Source organism: Canis lupus, chromosome 1, assembly GCF_011100685.1.
Source record: "Canis lupus familiaris isolate Mischka breed German Shepherd chromosome 1, alternate assembly UU_Cfam_GSD_1.0, whole genome shotgun sequence".
NCBI lineage: Eukaryota > Metazoa > Chordata > Mammalia > Carnivora > Canidae > Canis > Canis lupus.
Window position 1 is genome coordinate 64,640,564 of NC_049222.1, and position 18,080 is coordinate 64,658,643.

The 18,080-nt window shown below is 39.2% G+C and overlaps 1 protein-coding gene across 1 annotated transcript in view; it reads left to right on the top strand.

Annotated features, from left to right (window-relative positions):
- The window catches only part of RNF217 (ring finger protein 217), a 133,010-nt gene that overhangs the window by 101,754 nt on the left and 13,176 nt on the right, over window positions 1-18,080 (top strand). The window contains exon 5 of the mRNA XM_038525496.1: window positions 13,615-13,816. Within this exon, the coding sequence (XP_038381424.1) occupies window positions 13,615-13,816 (202 nt within the window). The remainder of the gene's footprint in view (window positions 1-13,614; window positions 13,817-18,080) is intronic.

The window sequence follows — 18,080 nt, forward strand, 5'->3', positions numbered from 1 at the left end:
TTGGAGACATTCAACCATCGCTGTTTGCCTACACAACCTCTAAGGATTTTTTTTTTTAAGATTTTATTTATTCATGAGAGACAGAGAGAGGCAGAGACACAGGCAGAGGGAGAAGCAGGCTCCCTGCAGGGAGCCCGACGTGGGACTCGATTCCGGGTCTCCAAGATCACTTAACCCGCTGAGCAACCCAGGTGCATGGATCAGGTTTTTTGGGTTTTTTTATTAGGAAAATTGAAGGGGAATTACTCAAATATCTCTCCCCCAAATTACCATCTCACTTAGTGTCCGATAAGAGAAATATTTAAATAAACATTTGTATGATATGGTACAAATCTAGTCACAGGTGACTAGATTACATGCAGCTGACCCCTTAATTTTCCTCTTGTGTCAATACTCTCACATCTCTGTTTAGGACACTTTGCAAGACATTGAATAAAGATAATTAACTGGGAAATTACATACTTTCATAAAGTAATATATATTATGATTTATGATTAATGGGTAAATAAATCATTTATTTTATTCCAGGGTCAAATTATTCCCTATTTCTGGGTGATAGGATAGTCACTTTTCTTTTCTTTTTTACTTACTTGAGAGAGAGCACCAGTGAAGTGAGAGAGGGAAAGGGCAGAGGGAGAGGGAGAAGCAGATGCCCTGCTGAGCCCGACACAGGGCTCGATCCCAGGACCCTGGCAGGATCATGACTGGAGCCCAAGACAGACATTTCATGGACTGAGCCACCCAGGGTCCCCAGTCACTTTTCTTTTTAAAAAGAAATGTCAAACTATTAATAGGGTATGCTGAATTCTGATATGCCATCTGTATTTTATTCATAAAAATGCCTTGGTATCAGCAGTATACCAGTTATAATAATAATAATAGTTATAATAACTGTTATATATAATATATAATAACTATTTTATATAATAACTATAATAATAACCATAATAATAATCATCATCATCATCCTGATACTTACTATATCTCAGTCTCCATTGTAGTTTTATACATACATTATCTTATCAAAGAACAAAAAGAAATAAAAGGCATCCACATCCGCAAAGGAAAAATCAGACTTTCACTCTTCACAGACAGTCTTTCGGGTTTCCAAAAGACTCCACCAAAAAATTGCTAGAACTGATACAGGAATTCAGCTAACTTGCAGGGTATGAAATCAATGCACAGAAGTCAGTTGCATTTTTATACACTAACAATGAGGCAGAAGAAAAAAAAAGAATCGATCCCATTTACAAAAACCAAAAACCATAAGTTGCTTAGGAATTATCCTAACTAAAATGGTAAAAGAAAAAAAATGGTAAAAGGATCTGTATCCCCTATTTTACACAGTGACAAGTACTGTGGTGCTATGGAGATAAAGCACTTAAGGGGCATATTACCTGTTGAGATAGGAGAACGTAATTAATTACCAAGAAGCTGAATTTTGCTGGAAGACATGAAGGGAGAGAAGAGGTCGTGCAGATAGCTGGGCAAGAATATTCCAGACAAAGGGAAAAATAAATATGGGGACCTGGAAAGAGGAACATGCTTGATGCTTCTGAAGGAGAGCAAGGAGGGCACTGTGGCTAGAGGGGCATGAATGAAGTCGAGGTGAGGTCAGAGGAATCATGGGGTGGAAGTGTGTTCAGAATGTGACAAGTCATATGGTCACTGTAAGCTTTTACTCTGTGTGAGGTGGGAGCCATGGAGAAGATACTTTATTTTTGGAAGGGAGCACAATTTGAAAGCCCCCACGTGTGTGTGTGGGGGGGGCGGGGGATGTGAGAAATGCTTGGAGAACTGCAGGATTATCTATGAAAGTCATTATCAATACTCCAAATTCTTTCTTCAGCAACCACAGGACCACATAGCTACGGTTTGGATATTAGAGCCCGCAGACATAGCTTTTGAGTTAATTTTATGTGAACAGGAACAAATTAGTCATTTTCTCTGAATCAATACATTCTTGCCTGTAGCATCCTATTAGAGGATTTAAGAGAATAAAATATTTGAAGGGAAATATCATGACAGGTAAATTCCCTTAATTCCAAATTCACAATAAATTATGAATGAGCATAATTCACTTTCCCCTGCCTCTTTTTTTTGGCCCAGTCGCTTCACCTTGCTGAAACAGTTTTTACGTTTTGGAGTGTGGTAATTACCTCCTCCTCACTACTTTCTTTGGAGATTTAAATGAGACAACAGATGTAACTTACGTACTACTGAGCCTATCATGTTATTTTTATTGTGTAATACCTTAAAGTTTTATCAAAAAGCATTGAATAAGTAATATCTGGATGGGCACACCAAAATGTATCAGCTTAGTATCATATCTGAGGATTCTGGAATTTAAGAAACAAAACAGATGAACATATGAGAAAAGAAGGAAAAATGTTTAAAAAGATGAAAACGGAGGCAAATCATAAAAGACTCTCAACTCTAGGAAACAAACTAAGGGTTGCTGGAGGGGAGGTGGGTGGAGAGATGGGGTAACTGGGTGATGGGCAGTAAGGAGGGCACATGATGTGATGAGCACTGGGTGTTGTACGCAACTGATGAATCACTAATTCTACCTTTGAAACTAATAACACACTATATGTTAATAAAATTGAATTTAGGGTGGGAGTGAATGGGTGACGGGCACTGGGGGTTATTCTGTATGTTAGTAAATTGAACACCAATAAAAAAAATAAAATAAAATAAAATAAAATTGAATTTAAATAAAAATTTTAAGAAATAAAACTGGGTATATATTTTGCAGCTGAAATAGAAAATTGTCAAATGAATAAATGTCATTTTTCTTTCCTCCTCATAGAGACTTTTAGTGAAAGTCCATGACATGCTCTGCAAAACGTGGGCCTTTTTCTGATGAAACTCACAGAAGGGAGACGCAGCTGTTACACTGACAATGATCAACCAGTGGGGCTTTGTAGAGAGTATTATAAGAAGGCTCGTGGTTAAAGGGATAGCTCATTCCTCTTGAAGAATCCAGGGGGAGCTAGGTTGTTGAGGATTGTTGGATGGATTGTGGCGTGATAAAGGTATCCAAGAGTGAGATTATATTGGGCAGCCCGGGTGGCTCAGCGGTTTAGCGCCTGCCTTCAGCCCAGGGCCTGATCCTGGAGACCCAGGATCGAGTCCCACATCGGGCTCCCTGCATGGAGCCTGCTTCTCCCTCTGCCTGTGTCTCTCATGAATAAAATCTTAAAAAAAAAAAAAGTGAGATTATGAAAGTACAGAGGCGAGGCACCTGGGTAGCTCAGTTGGTTAAGCATCTGCTTTCGACTCAAGTCAGGATCTGAGGGTCCTGGGATCAAGCCCCATGTAGGGCTCCCTGCTCAGTGAGGAGTCTGCTTCTCCCTCAGCCTCTTCCCCTCATCCCGCTCATTTTCTCCCTCTCTGCTGCTTGCTTGCTCTCTCTCAAATAAATAAATAAAATCTTAAAATAAATAAATAAATAAAAGTACAAGGGCACAGAGCCAGGAAATGTGTGCTGTGTGCAGGAGCCACAAGCACTTTGTGGTTCCCTGACAGTAAAGTTCACAGAAGGAAGTGGTGAAAGGTGAAGCTGTAGAAGCAAGCAGAAGTCTGAGCTTTGTATGCAAAGTAAAGAAACCTGGATTTTAGCCTCCAGGCAGAAAAGCTGTAGGCAAGGGATAATAGTATCAGATTTACATTTTAGGTTGATTGCTATTGATTCTATGAAGGTAGTTGTAGAAGTCTAGAATGTTGACAGTATGAGCTGAGCTAGTGGTCAAGAGGCTGGAGAAGAAAAAGATTAAATAAACAGCTAAAGCTGACCGCAGTGATTATATGCGGCTGTGCAGTGTAACAAGAGAATAACCACCAAATACTGAGTTTGGGTGTCTAAATGGATGGTGATACCATAAACTGAGGTAAAATAATGAAGCTCAGCCTGGTTTTATTTTGTTGTTGTTGAGACAGGGGGCCATGAAGTGATGATGAGTTTGGTTTGGCTCATTTGACTTTGAAATGGCTGGAAGTCACAGAGGTACGGGTGACCACAGACAGGTGTTACATGAGTCTATAGCCCAGGAGCCAGGTCCACAGTGTAAGTGAAGAAATGAGATCCGGCGGAGGGAATTGGAACCATTTGAATAGGGGAGAGATCCCCCAAATGGTATGTGCAACATGGTGGGTCATGGATAGAAGTAAGGGATGAGTGAAGAAATGGGAACTTGAGGGAGAAAAGAGAACCTGGAAGAAAGGTGGCATTGGAGGAAGAGCATATCAAAGGTCAGAAGGAAGTAGTGATCAACCAGGTAAATGCCATAAGCGGTACCATGAGATAAGAATTTAAAACGTTAAAAAAATAAAAGAATTTAAAATGTTGATTGGGGCCCCTGGGTGGCTCAGTCCATTAGGCGGCAGACTCTTGATTTTGGCTCAGGTCATGATCTGGGGGTCCTGGGATGGAGCCCCCACGAAGTTGGGCTCCACACCCAGTGGGGAGTCTGCTTGAGGATTCTCTCTCCTTCTGCCTCCCCCACCAACACACGTTCCCTCGCTCTCAAATAAATATATAAATCTTAAACAAACAAATGGATTTGTCAGTTAAAAGGTCATGGGCAATATTTATTTTTTTAGTAAATATTCATTGTGAACATGCTATGGTACAGGATCCATTAATAGAAGAACAAACAAGAGATACATGATCTTGGGCCCTTTTAGATCTTATTAACTGGGAGAGTAGAGCATTTGACCAGAGGAATACAGATAAATGAGAGTTTTAAAATACAGAATGAGAAATGCTGTGAAGACTCTGGACAGGTTGTTTCTCGTTTCATGGATATGATGCCATGAAGATGCTGTGCTGGGGATGTATTTCCTACCTCTGAAGCCTCTTAACTGCTGAACTCCTACTTGTCCTTAATCTTTCAGCTCCATGTCACTTTCTTGGAGAAGCCTCTCCTGACCCTTAAACCAGACCAAGCTCCTCCTATTAAGTATTCTCTTCACACCTTACCCTTTTCCTTCGTAGCATTTGTCATAGCTTATGAGTGACTGTTTATCTGTATTATTGATTAATATCTGTCTACACCTCAGACAACAAAGTCCTTAAGCACAAGAGCCATGTCAGATTTTATCAATGAGCAAAGAAATACTTATTGAGCAAATGAATGAATGAATATTTTCTGGAGAAAGACAACTGACCTGGATGTTTCAGTAACATGGGGTTTGCAGTCAACCGAAGAAGGATTAAGAGGTGAATAAAAAAAAGAGGGAGTATATTCTTTTAAGAATCCTTGGAAGGATGGGGGCAATAATCACCGGTCAGAAGGTTGTGTAGAATTACAGGAAGGATTTTTCAGGATGGGAAGACACCAGAGCTATCAGCAGGCTAAGGGGAATACTGCCTTAAAGAGGAAGGGTTGAAGAGGAATGCGAAGGAGAAAAGGGGAAGAACTGGCATCTGAAGATTTTTGAGCACATGGGGCATGGGATCAAGGGAAGTATGGGGAAGAAGAAGGAAGAAAATTAGAGGCTAATTTATAGTACAGGTCTCCCCCTGGGAATCAGCAGTGGCCGGTACTCTGCATTCCTCAAAGACGTGGTCACACACCTGGGTGACTCAGTTGGTTAAGTGTCCGCCTTCAGCTCAGGTCATGATTCCTGAGGCCTTGGATCAAGCCCTTTTTGGCTCCTTGCTCAGCGGAGAGTCTGCTTCTCTCTCTCCCTCTGGCCTCCACACTCGTGCTCTCTCTCTCTTTCTCTGTCTCCAATAAATAAATAAAATCTTAAAAAAAAAAAAAAAAAACAGCTTTGTCATCATGAATCAGTCCTAAGATTCAACTTGAAATATGTGTGACATTCTCTATACCAAGAACATCAGTGCATCGGAAGGCAACTAAAGTTGTCAGAGTATTGGCTTTAAGAAGCTAACAGAGCAGGAGACGCCAAGTAATTCTGCAGTCAGCTTCTTGTTTGTTTTTTCACCGTAGTCCACCATCACTGAGGTGACCACTCTTGGTTTAATACCAGAAATGAGGATTTATTTCACTTACGGATCCCCTTTCTCTCTTCTTCCAATTTTTGATAAGTTACCACTTTAATTTTTCTTTTGGTGACCTTTTACCTTTAAATAATGTATTCAAACATGTGTTTGATATTCTGACAACTTTAGATGATATATGAGGACCTAGCTCTCCTGTAGTTCTTTTTTTTTTCCTGTAGTTCTTTCTGCTTCTTCTTTATTTCCCATTCTCTATAAGCTGTTACTTTGTTTTTATATTTTTAAATGTAATAGCATTCACATTCTAGTCTAACATAGTATTTAATACTTTGGGTTTTTTTCTAAAGGATGATTCTAACATTTAAAAACCAATGGCATGTTTCCGCAATCAAGAACATGTAATTATGGAATTAGGATTACATTTGTCTTTTCTGTGAGTGCAGAGCTTCTAGGAAAAATGCCTCTAGCATCCTTGCTCACTATCAATTACTCACTTGGGCCATATTTTTTTACACCTCATATGTGGCACTTATTTTGTCTTTTGTTCTGTTTTTCCTGAAAGTCCTCATTGCTTTTCTTTTTCCTCTACTGAGAGTAGAAATGCCCACTTTATTTATCATGTTATTTAATATTTAGCTCCTCAGGAATTTCAGTGCTTGGTGTGTATTCCATTGTTATTTTTCAGAGATGTTCTTGAAATCAACTGACTTCCTATTCTAAATTGGACTAATTGCTTTCCAGCTTTTTCTCTGAGATTTCTTACATTTTTTTGTATGTTCCTCAATGGCCTTTTCTTGAATTTCACATGCATTCATTTACTAAAGTGCTTCTAAGTGGTGGCCTCAGAGGAGTCTTAGCATCTCTGGAAATGTTTTATTTCTGCCCTCATATATTATTTATTTTGTAGTTGGACAAGAATTCTAGGTTCATAAGATTTTTATCAAATATTGGAAGACTTTGTGTTTATGTTTGCTTTTTTAAAATTTCCTATTTTATGGAGAACTGGTGCAGTCAGCTAAGTAAAGAACTGAGCATTATTTATGGGATTTTTAAAAAAAAACTTCTCATATTTGTTGCTTCTAATGAATTCTTCCAGATTAAAAAAAAAAAAAAACATTAAGGCAAATACATATATAAAACTACTTTTAAACATCAATGAATTATGTTTTGGTGACAATAATATGTAAGTTAATTTAGTTATTATTTCCTGCTTAAGGAATAAAATAAGCCTTCATTTCTTAGTGAAGATAGAGAAAAATACTTATGGGCAGATGTATACTGATTTTTATTCATTTAATTTTATTTTATTATTTGATTTTAGAGAGAGACCGAGAGCATACACATGAGTGGTAGGGGAGAGGCGAGGGAGAAAACCCCAAGCAGACTCCCCACTGAGCACGGAGCCCAACTCCGGGCTCCATCCCAGGACCCATGAGATCACAACCTGAGCAGAAACCAAGAGTCAGACACTCAACAGATTGAGGCACCCAGGCACCCCAGGGATCTGTACTGATTTAATTATAAAACAGGTTAGATATCCAGCAGTTCGTTTATTGTTAATCTCCCACCTGATGATAAGTGGAATCTGTGTGAAAATTAATGGCTGAATTCTTCTTCTGTTTTTTAGATACTTTGTGGGCATTTTACTAAACAAAATGTAAACAACCCGAGGATGGCAGATGCTTGAATATATACATATGATTTTTTTAATGAATATCTTATTACAGGTGCTAATATGCCTTATGAGGAAGGCCATAGACTCAAAAAGGGTCCATGTTGTCGTATCTAACCAACGATAAGTGGACTTAATATCAAACTCCTTTTATTTTTTTAAGATTATTTATTTATTTATTTGAGAGAGAGAGAGCATGAGCGGGTGTTGGGGTGGTGGAGGGAGGGGCAGAGGAAAAGGGAGAAGCAAACTCACTCTGCTTCTATGCAGGGCTCCATCCCAGGACCCTGAGATCATGATCTAAGCCAAAGGCAGACGCTTAACCAAGTGAGCCACCCAGGTGCCCCTCAAGCTCTTTTTAAAGAATTATCTGGTATATTCTGAACATTTCAATATATGATTTATAAGTGTAGTGTTTAAATATTCAGCTTTCTAAGTATCAGCCGCTCTTATTTATTATAGATGCAGAGAAGAAATCCTGTGAGTAATAACAAATCAAATGACAGTTTTGGTTTATGAGTCATCAGCTTGATCCAATGGATTAGGAGTTTCTTGTCTGTCATACTCTATCTCTTAAGTAAAACCAGAATTTTGATGCCAAATTAATGTTTTGTTAACAGATAAAATGATGAATGTTTTAAAGCCATAATACCAAGTAAAAGTAGCTTCACTGAGAAATAAAATGCACTATATGTTAATATAATTTAAAGCTATATTTTCAGGCTTTAGGTTCTAAAACTAAAGAGGGCGGGACGCCTGGATGGCTCAGTAGTTGAGTGTCTGCCTTCGGCTCAGGTCATGACCCCGGGATCCTGGGATCAAGTCCCACATCAGGCTCCTGGCATGGAGCCTGCTTCTCCCTCTGCCTGTGTCTCTGCCTCTCTCTCTCTTTGTCTCTCATGAATAATTTTTTTTTTAAAATCTTCAAAAAATTATAAAAACAAAGATGGCATTGTCAAAGTATGACCTTTAACGATATACTTAGGGCACTCATTTAGCACATGAAATTTATTATCCCCTGGGTGTTTTGACTTGCTTAGCACATGTGAAAAGTAATGTCTCCTGTTGCACATTCATTCACATTGTGTCAGTTCATTTCTCTGTAATTATCAAATTGTAAAATATATATAATCAAGAGATAGTTATAATACTATGAAAAGAAGTGTTGCATACTTAAAGGCTGATAAATTATGAAACCACTTTTTCATAAATAAATATTTGCCTGTCTTGTGTAAGATATTTGTGTTAATCTCTAGAACCATATAATCCTCCAACGTACAAGGTTTAGAATTTTATCAACTTCCTGTGCAGAAAGATTATCGGGCTAACGATATTTTAGTTGCCTGCTGTGTTCAGAATATTATTTTAACAATAAGGAAAGTGGTGCCTGAACTGGCTCAGTCAGCAGAACATGCAAGTCTTGATCTTGGGGTTGTAGAGTTCAAGCGTGATGTAGGGTGTAGAGATTACTTAAAAAATAAAATCTTAGGGCAGCCCCGGTGGCCCAGTGGTTTAGCGCCGCCTTCAGCCCGGAGTGTGATTCTGGGAACCCGGGATCGAGTCCCGCATCGGGCTCCCCGCATGGAGCCTGCTTCTCCCTCTGCCTGTGTCTCTGCCTCTCTCTCTCTCTCTCTCTGTCTCTATGAATAAATAAATAAGTAAAAAATTTAAAAATAAATAAATAAATAAATAAATAAATAAGATCTTAAAAAGAGAGAGAGAGGGAGCAAGAAAGAAAGACTGTTCCAAGCGACTAGAAATTACAGTCTTTGCTATTTAACTGAAATAATGAACATGCCACATAAAGATTTTAGAGCCCAATGAAGCCATGTTACAAGCAGACAAGATGGCAGTGACAATTGTACGTGAACTTTTGAGGCAAGTGAATGTCAATGACAAGCTTTGCTTATTAGTACATGTTTCCTGTCAGAAAAAGTTGTGATATTGTGTTACAGGAAGAATGTAATTTGGTCCAGAGAGCAGCTAAAACAAGCAGAAAGACTCAAGATAGGCCTGGTGTGTGAGAGCAGACATGTACGTTTGACCAGTACAAAGATTATGCTGTCAATTAGCAAAAGATACTGTTGGCCCTCTGGTTTTAGCCTTAAGTTTATACTAAGAGGCTGCTGAGCGTAATAAAGAAACAGATGTGAAGCAAAATCCTTCTCTGTTCACTCAAGCAGATTACTTTTCCGAGCTCAGGTTATGAATAAGGGTACCAGTCTCATGGTGCCGTTACGAGGCTTAAAGGTGCTAATCTATGTACAATACTTGGCACGTAATGGGCTCTAAACAAATATTAGTCCTTTCCCCTTTATGGTTCACATTCAACACTCTGTTATGTGACCAGGAAATTTGATAAGGGTTCTTATTTCCACTTAAAGATCAAATACAATATACTGTCAAGAAGTTGAGTTGACAATGAAGTAAGCTTTATTTTGGGTGCCCAGCAGCTGTCTTTGAACATGGTTGCTCCTAGTGCTCGGGGGTTTAAAGAAGGATGAGCAATGGTTCAAGGGCCCACGAGACCCCTTGGCCTCTGGTATTGTGGAATGCCATTACTACTAAATGGCTGTGGTCCCAGGAATCATTCACAGAAACAGGCACAAGAGAGAGGAAGTGCTGGACTGGGGGAGAAATGATCCAGAAGCTAGAGAGAGCTCAAGCTGTAGAGACCTCACCCATACAAGTCCCTTCCTAGGCCTTGTATCTAATTCGTGCAGTTGGCTCTTGAACAACACAGATTTGAACTGTGAAGATTCACTGTAAATACATTTTCTCTGCCTTATGATTTTCTTAATAGCATCTTCTTTTCTGTAGCTTATTTTATCAGAAGAAAACAGTATGTAATACATACAATAACAAAATATGTGTTAACTGACGATTTATGTTATCAGTAAGGTTTTAAAGGTCAACAGTAGGCTATTGGTACATTTTGGGGGAGGAGTCGAAGTCACAGGCAGGCTTTTTTACCAGAGAGGGGATCAGTGCCCCTGACCCTGGTGTTGTTCAAGGGTCAAGTGTATTTGTGATTTACATTCTTCTCCTTCGGGACGGCCCCTCCAATTAGGTAATCTTCGGGTCCCACAAAATCTGGATTTGTTCTGACTGGATTGTCAGGTAAAAGAAAAAAAATTAAATTTAATAAGATTCATTTAAAGATAAATTTAAATATTAAATTTAAAAATTAATTTAAAAAGATGAAGTGGCCAATAGCAGGAAAGCAAGTTTTGCTTTTATCAACTAATAAAAGGACTTATTAGTAACCCTGGACTAGAGATGCTCATACGCACCTGACCACAAACTAGTCCTTGCCTATCTAGGAAGATACTCTCTAGTTTAGCATCAACCTAAGAATCACCCATATGAAAACATAAGAAAGGGGACCACCCGGCAATCAAGGGCTGTGCAGTTACATTGATCACATAATTTGATTTTCACATTTTTAGGTGGGAAAAGGGATATATGGAATCGATATACTATTGACCTGACTCAGTATGTGCCCAACAGTGGGTTAGGCACCGTATATATAATCACATTTTTATTCTCATGTAAGTAACATTATCTAAATTGAAGCAAGAAGTAACCTCTTTTTCTACAGCTTGGAGACAGAATTAAAACACAGGGCTCCGTGAAGTCAAAGCCCAGATTTTTTTCGACCTCCCTATGAGCTGAGGCTTACCTGCCAAGAATCAACCACTGGAAGGGAATGGACATTTAACCTATAATTAGCCTAATGATTTTCAATACCGAATATCCTGCCAACCACTTAGTACACTTTTCTTTCTCAGTTCATTCAGTTATCATTTATTAAGTGCCTGCTGTGTGCCGGTCATTGTGCTGCCTGTAATGTGCTGCCCTTTATTTAGTTATTACTTCTTCAAAACTGTCATCATTGCCTAGAAACTTTCCAGTAGATAGGTAGATGGATGGATGGATGGATGGATGGATGGATGGTAGGTAAGTAGATACATGGTTAGATGGAGAGTGGGTAGGTAGATGGATGGATAGATGAATAGATGGATAGAGGATGGATTCACAAATATATGTATTATCAAGTGAGACTTTCACCATTACTATGATTACTATGTATTGTTATTTTAAAACACCCTCAGAAGTCCTTCTAAAAATTCATATTGTTCTTTTAAATTGAAGTTCAAATTTTTGGCTATTTAACCACTAAAACTGAAATACTGCATATGCTTTGGAGTTAGGAATTTCAAAATTTTTATTTTCAAAAACTATGAAATAATGTTATATTTTGTTGTGGACAGCTTGATCTCTTAACTTTTTAGTTTCTTTTTTCACATTAAACAACTTCTCTTTTTCTTGGATGATTTTTATCTCATTTCCATAATCATTGAGGGGGTTTTTGAGAAATATAAATATATAACTGTACTACTGCAGAAGTTCAGGGGAAGTTCTACCTTGTGGATCAGGGGAAGGAGAGTCAGATTCCAAATGAAATGTGTAAAGTTGGCACACCTGGCCGCCTCAGGCAGTAGAGCATGCGACTCTTGATCTTGGAGTTGTGAGCTTAAGCCCCATGTTGAGTGTAGAATTTACTTCAAAAAAAAAAATGTGTAAAGTTGTGGACTGCAGCCACATATTCACTGAAAAGAAGCAACCAGTGGTGTGAGTTTGGCTCACATGTTAATTGTGAAGCTCCCAATTACATTAAAACGCTCCCTGACCCACCCATCCCAAAGCCAAGTCATGGATAGAAACTTAATAATAGTCAGAATGGTATTGGGGACACTTTAAATACATTTTCTAAGCAAGGAACTTATATATAAAAATAAATATATAAATAAACAAGAACGGGATGGGACTTCAATGTCTCAAATGGGACATTTCTCTATAGAGAAATGGGAAGACTGTGTCTGGTGATCATGTTTTAATCACATAGAGGTTGGACAATGTAACTGAATATTCTTCTTCTTTATGAAGCGACGTTAGGGTCTCTTTCATGGTTATCCACCCAACAAAGGGTGCACATACTTGGATGAAAGGTGGCTCCAATTTATATCGGGGTCCATAAGGATTCTGAGCCATATATCCAATTATATCTCAAGGAATAATGTCTTTATTATAACGCGGCCTCAGTGCTTGAGGCTGGCCCCCACGCTGGGTACCTAGTAGACTATCTGAGTACAATCCGTGTGACATTGTGGGTGAAGCTGTATTTACGTGTAACTTGACGGCAACAATAGAGGGAGATGCTGAGTTTAACAGATGGCATTGTATAAACAGTCCTGGAAACGAGCTTGCAAATGATATTAGAGTTGGCAACTGAAATGGTATTGTGAATACACTTACAGCTGCTATCATTTCCTTCCTCAAAGAAAGACTTCTGCTCCCGGTGCCTGGCTGGGTCAAGTTCGTGGAGCTGTGACTCTTGATCTCAGGTTGTGAGCTTGAGCCCCGTGCCGGGTGTACAGGTTACTTAAAAATAAAATCTTAAAAAAAAAAAGATTTCTGTGCTTTCCTGTTTCTATGCACACAAAGCTTTACATAATCCTTTCTTTTAAGGAATGTTCTTCATCATCTCTTCTCATTCCTCAGTTACCTCATTCTTGCCAATCAAAGTGTAAGCAAAATATACTTTTGCAGCGTTTTAAATTGCCTGCTAACCATTGAGTTAGGCATAGGTCTAGCGAGAGAAGTGGGTTTCCTTTGGGACGTGTCTGCTTATATGTTGGTCCAAATGAGCCAATAAGCTTTAGTACATGAAATATCACTGAGGTTAAAAAAAAAAAAAAAAGTCACTGAGATTGACACAGGGGTTACAGTGTTTGATTCAAACACTGCCTTGGCAGCAGTGTGATCGTAAGTGAACCGATAACCTCAGGAGCGCCCTAGGAGGCTTTTGTGCTGGTGAAACTGGTTTGTTCAATGCCATTTGCTGGATTTCACTTTTAAAAAGAATTGTAATAACTTTTCCTTGTCCTTCCCTCTGTCGCTGATCCAGATCCACATCCAGAGAACCGAAGGATGTGACCATATGACCTGCTCACAGTGTAACACTAATTTTTGTTATCGATGTGGGGAAAGATACCGCCAGCTTCGTTTCTTTGGAGACCACACATCAAACCTCAGTATATTTGGCTGCAAATATCGCTACCTCCCAGAGAGACCTCATCTAAGGAGATTAGTGCGAGGGTCGGTCTGCGGTGAGTATCTGACCTGATCCATAGGAGTGCTTTCTGGGAGGGAAGCAGTGATAAGAGAACTCAAATATAATAGCCCTGGTAATTTCGAGCACCTGTCAGGTATCCTGGGGGGGGGGGGGGGGGAGCTTTACCCAAAAACAGGAGGAAGATATTTTCTCTACTTCTGAGTTTAAAATGGAAATTTAAGTTTGTAAGCAAGGGGCACATGGGGGGGCTCAGTAGTTGAGTGTCTGCCTTTGGCTCAGGTCATGATCCCAGGATCCTGGGACCGAGTCCCTCACTGGGCTCCCTGCAGGGAGCCTGCTTCTCCCTCTGTGTCTCTGCCTCTCTCTCTCTGTGTCTCTCGTGAATGAATACATAAAATCTTTAAAATAAATAAATAAATTTGTTAGCAAGACACAACTTCTATGAGCAAGCAGATTTTGTTGGAAAAACAAATTCCTTATACTGCAGAAATGTAAATTAGTCTTTTAAATTTTTGAAGCCTCACTGTAAAAGCCACTTGATGAGAGAGGGACAAGGTTCCATTTTTCTATTGACAATACCTAACAGCAGGTCTTACACATAGCCTCTCTTCATCCATGGAGGCCATGTAGTAACAGTTTTTGAAAATCCCTATGAGACACCTGGGTGTCTCAGTCAGTTAAGCCTCGAACTCTTGATTTTGGCTCAGGTCGTGATCTCGGGGTGGTGAGTTCGAGCTCCACCTCCAGCTCTTGCTATGCGTGAAGCTGCTTAGGATTCTTTCTCTCTTTCTCTCTCTCTCTCTCTCTCTCAAATAGATAAATAAATAAATATCCCTATGTTTCAGAGCCCTGTACTGAGTCTTACTGTATCTATATAGTTGCTGCCATTGTATGTATTTTTTATTGTATCCTTAGTTAATATTAATAACGAACAGTTAATGAAATGAGTACCAGATGCTCTCGTTGTATACAAACCCAAGTTCAAATATCCAAATGCAATGCCTTTTTGAATTGAGTTTTTACGCCCTTCCCTCTCCTCAGCAGTACAGGGTCTTAGACACAAACACACCAACATGAACACAGGCTCCTGCTCTGGCCTCATGCTGCCCCCTTTGTGTGATGTGATGTTCTTCCGACCTCATCCTGCTTCTTCCAGTAGCTCCTCACTTCCTTGGAAGAGATCCGCTGTGGGGTCTCTTGCTCTCCTTTTCATTACAACTCCACTATTTCCCCCCTTTGAGAGTCTTCCTCACGTATGTGCAGTACTTTCTAACATCGTCCACATTTCCCCTTTTCTACCTACCTTTGCCTAGTTACTTCATGAAAATCTTTTTTATCTCTCTTTAACCTTCATTTACTTTATTACTATTGTAAACCACTCATCTTACTAGACTCATATGATGGCTAATCAGAACAAAGCTGGCGCCAATGGGGCGTTTCTATTAGGGAGAGGGACATATGTTTTAAAGTTCATTTTAACTTATGGAAACCATCATTTTCTAAAATCTTGTATGACCGCTATAAAAATGTCCTTAATATTTTTCAGCTTTTAATTAAATGTAATTCTTCACAACCAATAGCATGCAATATAGTCAGGATTCGTTTTTAAGGCTATATATATATGGGACGTAATATATGTAATATATGTAATATATATTTGCTTGTATATATTGTAATTGTATACCCAGTATTTACTTCTTAGTTAAGTAGACTTTGGAGGGATAACTAGGGAATCTAACCCCTATTTATAACATTACTACCATGAAGATATTAAGCTGTAAATTGGGATCCCTGGGTGGCGCAGCGGTTTGGCGCCTGCCTTTGGCCCAGGGCGCCATCCTGGAGACCCGGGATCAAATCCCACATAGGGCTCCCGGTGCATGGAGCCTGCTTCTCCCTCCGCCTGTATCTCTGCCTCTCTCTCTCTCTCTCTCTGTGACTATCATAAATAAATAAAAATTAAAAAATAAAAAAATAAGCTGTAAATTAAGTTTTGAGCTGTAACCCATTTGTAAGTCTGTATATACAGAGAGCAACCAAAAAGCACAAAATCCTAATTTTTTTGCACTACTACTTCCTTTTTTTCCCTACTTCAGTGACATTTTGTGGCAAGCTTTTTCCTTCCATGTTTTATTTTAGATAATCTTTTATTTGGCCATAATTTTTTTTTCCTTTTTGTTATTTGGTTTAATCATTCTTAAGTAAGGGAAGTTATTTCCTGCCCTATTTGTCCAGTGATAATTGGAACACAGTCTCCTTGGATCCTCGGGATGCCACTAGAATCCTCTTCTCGGGTCATAAAATAGAGTTGAGTTATTTAACAGCCTGTAAAATGCACAGCCAATGAACATTGTCAGCAGAGAAACAACTTCTCTGCGCAGTCTCTTCTGTTTTTATTTAAAAATTTTACAGGGCGCTTTCTGTAAATGGTTTTCTTTGGGGCCTATTTCCTACTCCGTGTGTGCAAGACGAACCTGACAACGTGGGCAGCAGCTGGCTTTCAGATAAGCTCTTCCTCCCGCATGTTTTCCCACCTCCAGGACAGCTGCCTCTAACTGCTCTTGGACCAGAACTCCAAATGGGGTGGTCCACACCTCTCACATCCACACAAAAGGGTAGAAAAGGAATTACTCTATGAGTCACAACCCTAGCTTCTCCCTCCCACATAAGAGGGAAGAGGGATCATAGCAAAGCCCTGCCTGTGTGATGTAATCCAGTCTGCTCCCTCAGCCTCCAGATGTCCTTGGGCAGGGGCAGAGGCAGAGAAAGGGCCTGATCTTCTCTCCTAATCTGGAGGATGGGAAACATGGTTTGCATTCCATGTGACCATGTGCCCAGCTATGGATCAGAGGTTCTGCTCCTGAAGAATGAGGGAGAACAGAGATTTGAGGATGAGTTTAGCCCAGGTGGGAGTTTGCAGATTCTTCAAAAAATGGTGCTGGGAATAAAAGTGACTGAGAAAAAATACTTAATTCTCATAACATTACATACAAATGTTCAAGGCATTAAATTAAAACATAAAGTTGTAAAGAAAATGTAGGTCTTTAACTGATTTCTAGATGGCAAGTAATTTATATGAACAAAAGCAATAGACCCTTCTCCAAAAGTAAGTATCCAGTTTAAAAGAAAAAAACAACAACATGAAGTCTGGAACCAGAATTGAAGAAATACAAGTAGCCGATAAACATTTTTTTAAACATTTTATTTATTTATTCATGAGAGATTCAGAGAGAGAGGCAGAGACACAGGCAGAGGGAGAAGCAGGCTCCATGCAGGGAGCCTGACGTGGGACTCGATCCCGGGTCTCCAGGATCACGCTCTGGGCCAAAGACAGGCACTAAACTGCTGAGCCACCCAGAGATCCCCCGATAAACATTTTTTAAAATAGTCAATGCTATTTGTGGTCAGAGAGATGTAAATTAAAGTTTGAATACTCAACACTGGACTTTAATCCTACTGAGTGAATTAGAAATTTCATACAATTCTTTTGCAAAGAAATTGGATGGTAATGTGAAAGACATTTTAAAATATGAGAAATCTAGACTGACAATGGTTTATTCACAGGTATATTCTAAAATGACAGAAAAAGGAACAGAAAATTACATGACTATTTAAACAAGATATATATGGATATAATAGACTTGTTTCAGTTCTTGAGAATAGTATTTCAATGAATTGTTAATAATCTAAGAATAAGAGAGTATGTGCTTAATTCCTCAAAAAAGATTCAAAAGTAAAATTAAACATGTATTAAACATTGATTACATGGTTGAAATAAATTCATTACTTCCCAAAGAAAGAGCACATTGGTTCTTTGAGTTCTGTGATGTTTGGGGGGAAAAAAATCAGTGCTGTTACTTCGCAATCATGCTTCATTGTTATTATGAAAATATATTATTTTAAAAAGGAAACATGAATGAATGCACTGAGTGATGAATATAGGAAAAAACAGATTCCTTTAAAATATGCAGACTTGGGATCCCTGGGTGGCTCAGCGGTTTGGTGCCTGCCTTCAGCCCAGGGTGTGATCCTGGGGACCCGGGACCGAGTCCCACGTCGGGATCCCTGTATGGAGCCTGCTTCTCCCTCTGCCTCTCTCTCTCCCTGTGTCTCTCATGAATAAATAAATAAAATCTTTAAAAATAAATAAATAAATAAATAAATAAATAAATAAAATTTAAAAAAAAATAAAATATGCAGGCTGGAGGTGTCTGAGGGGTTCAGTTGGTTACATGTCCGACTCTTGGTTTCAGCTCAGGTCATGACCTCAGGGTCCTGGGCTGAAGCCCTGCAGTGTG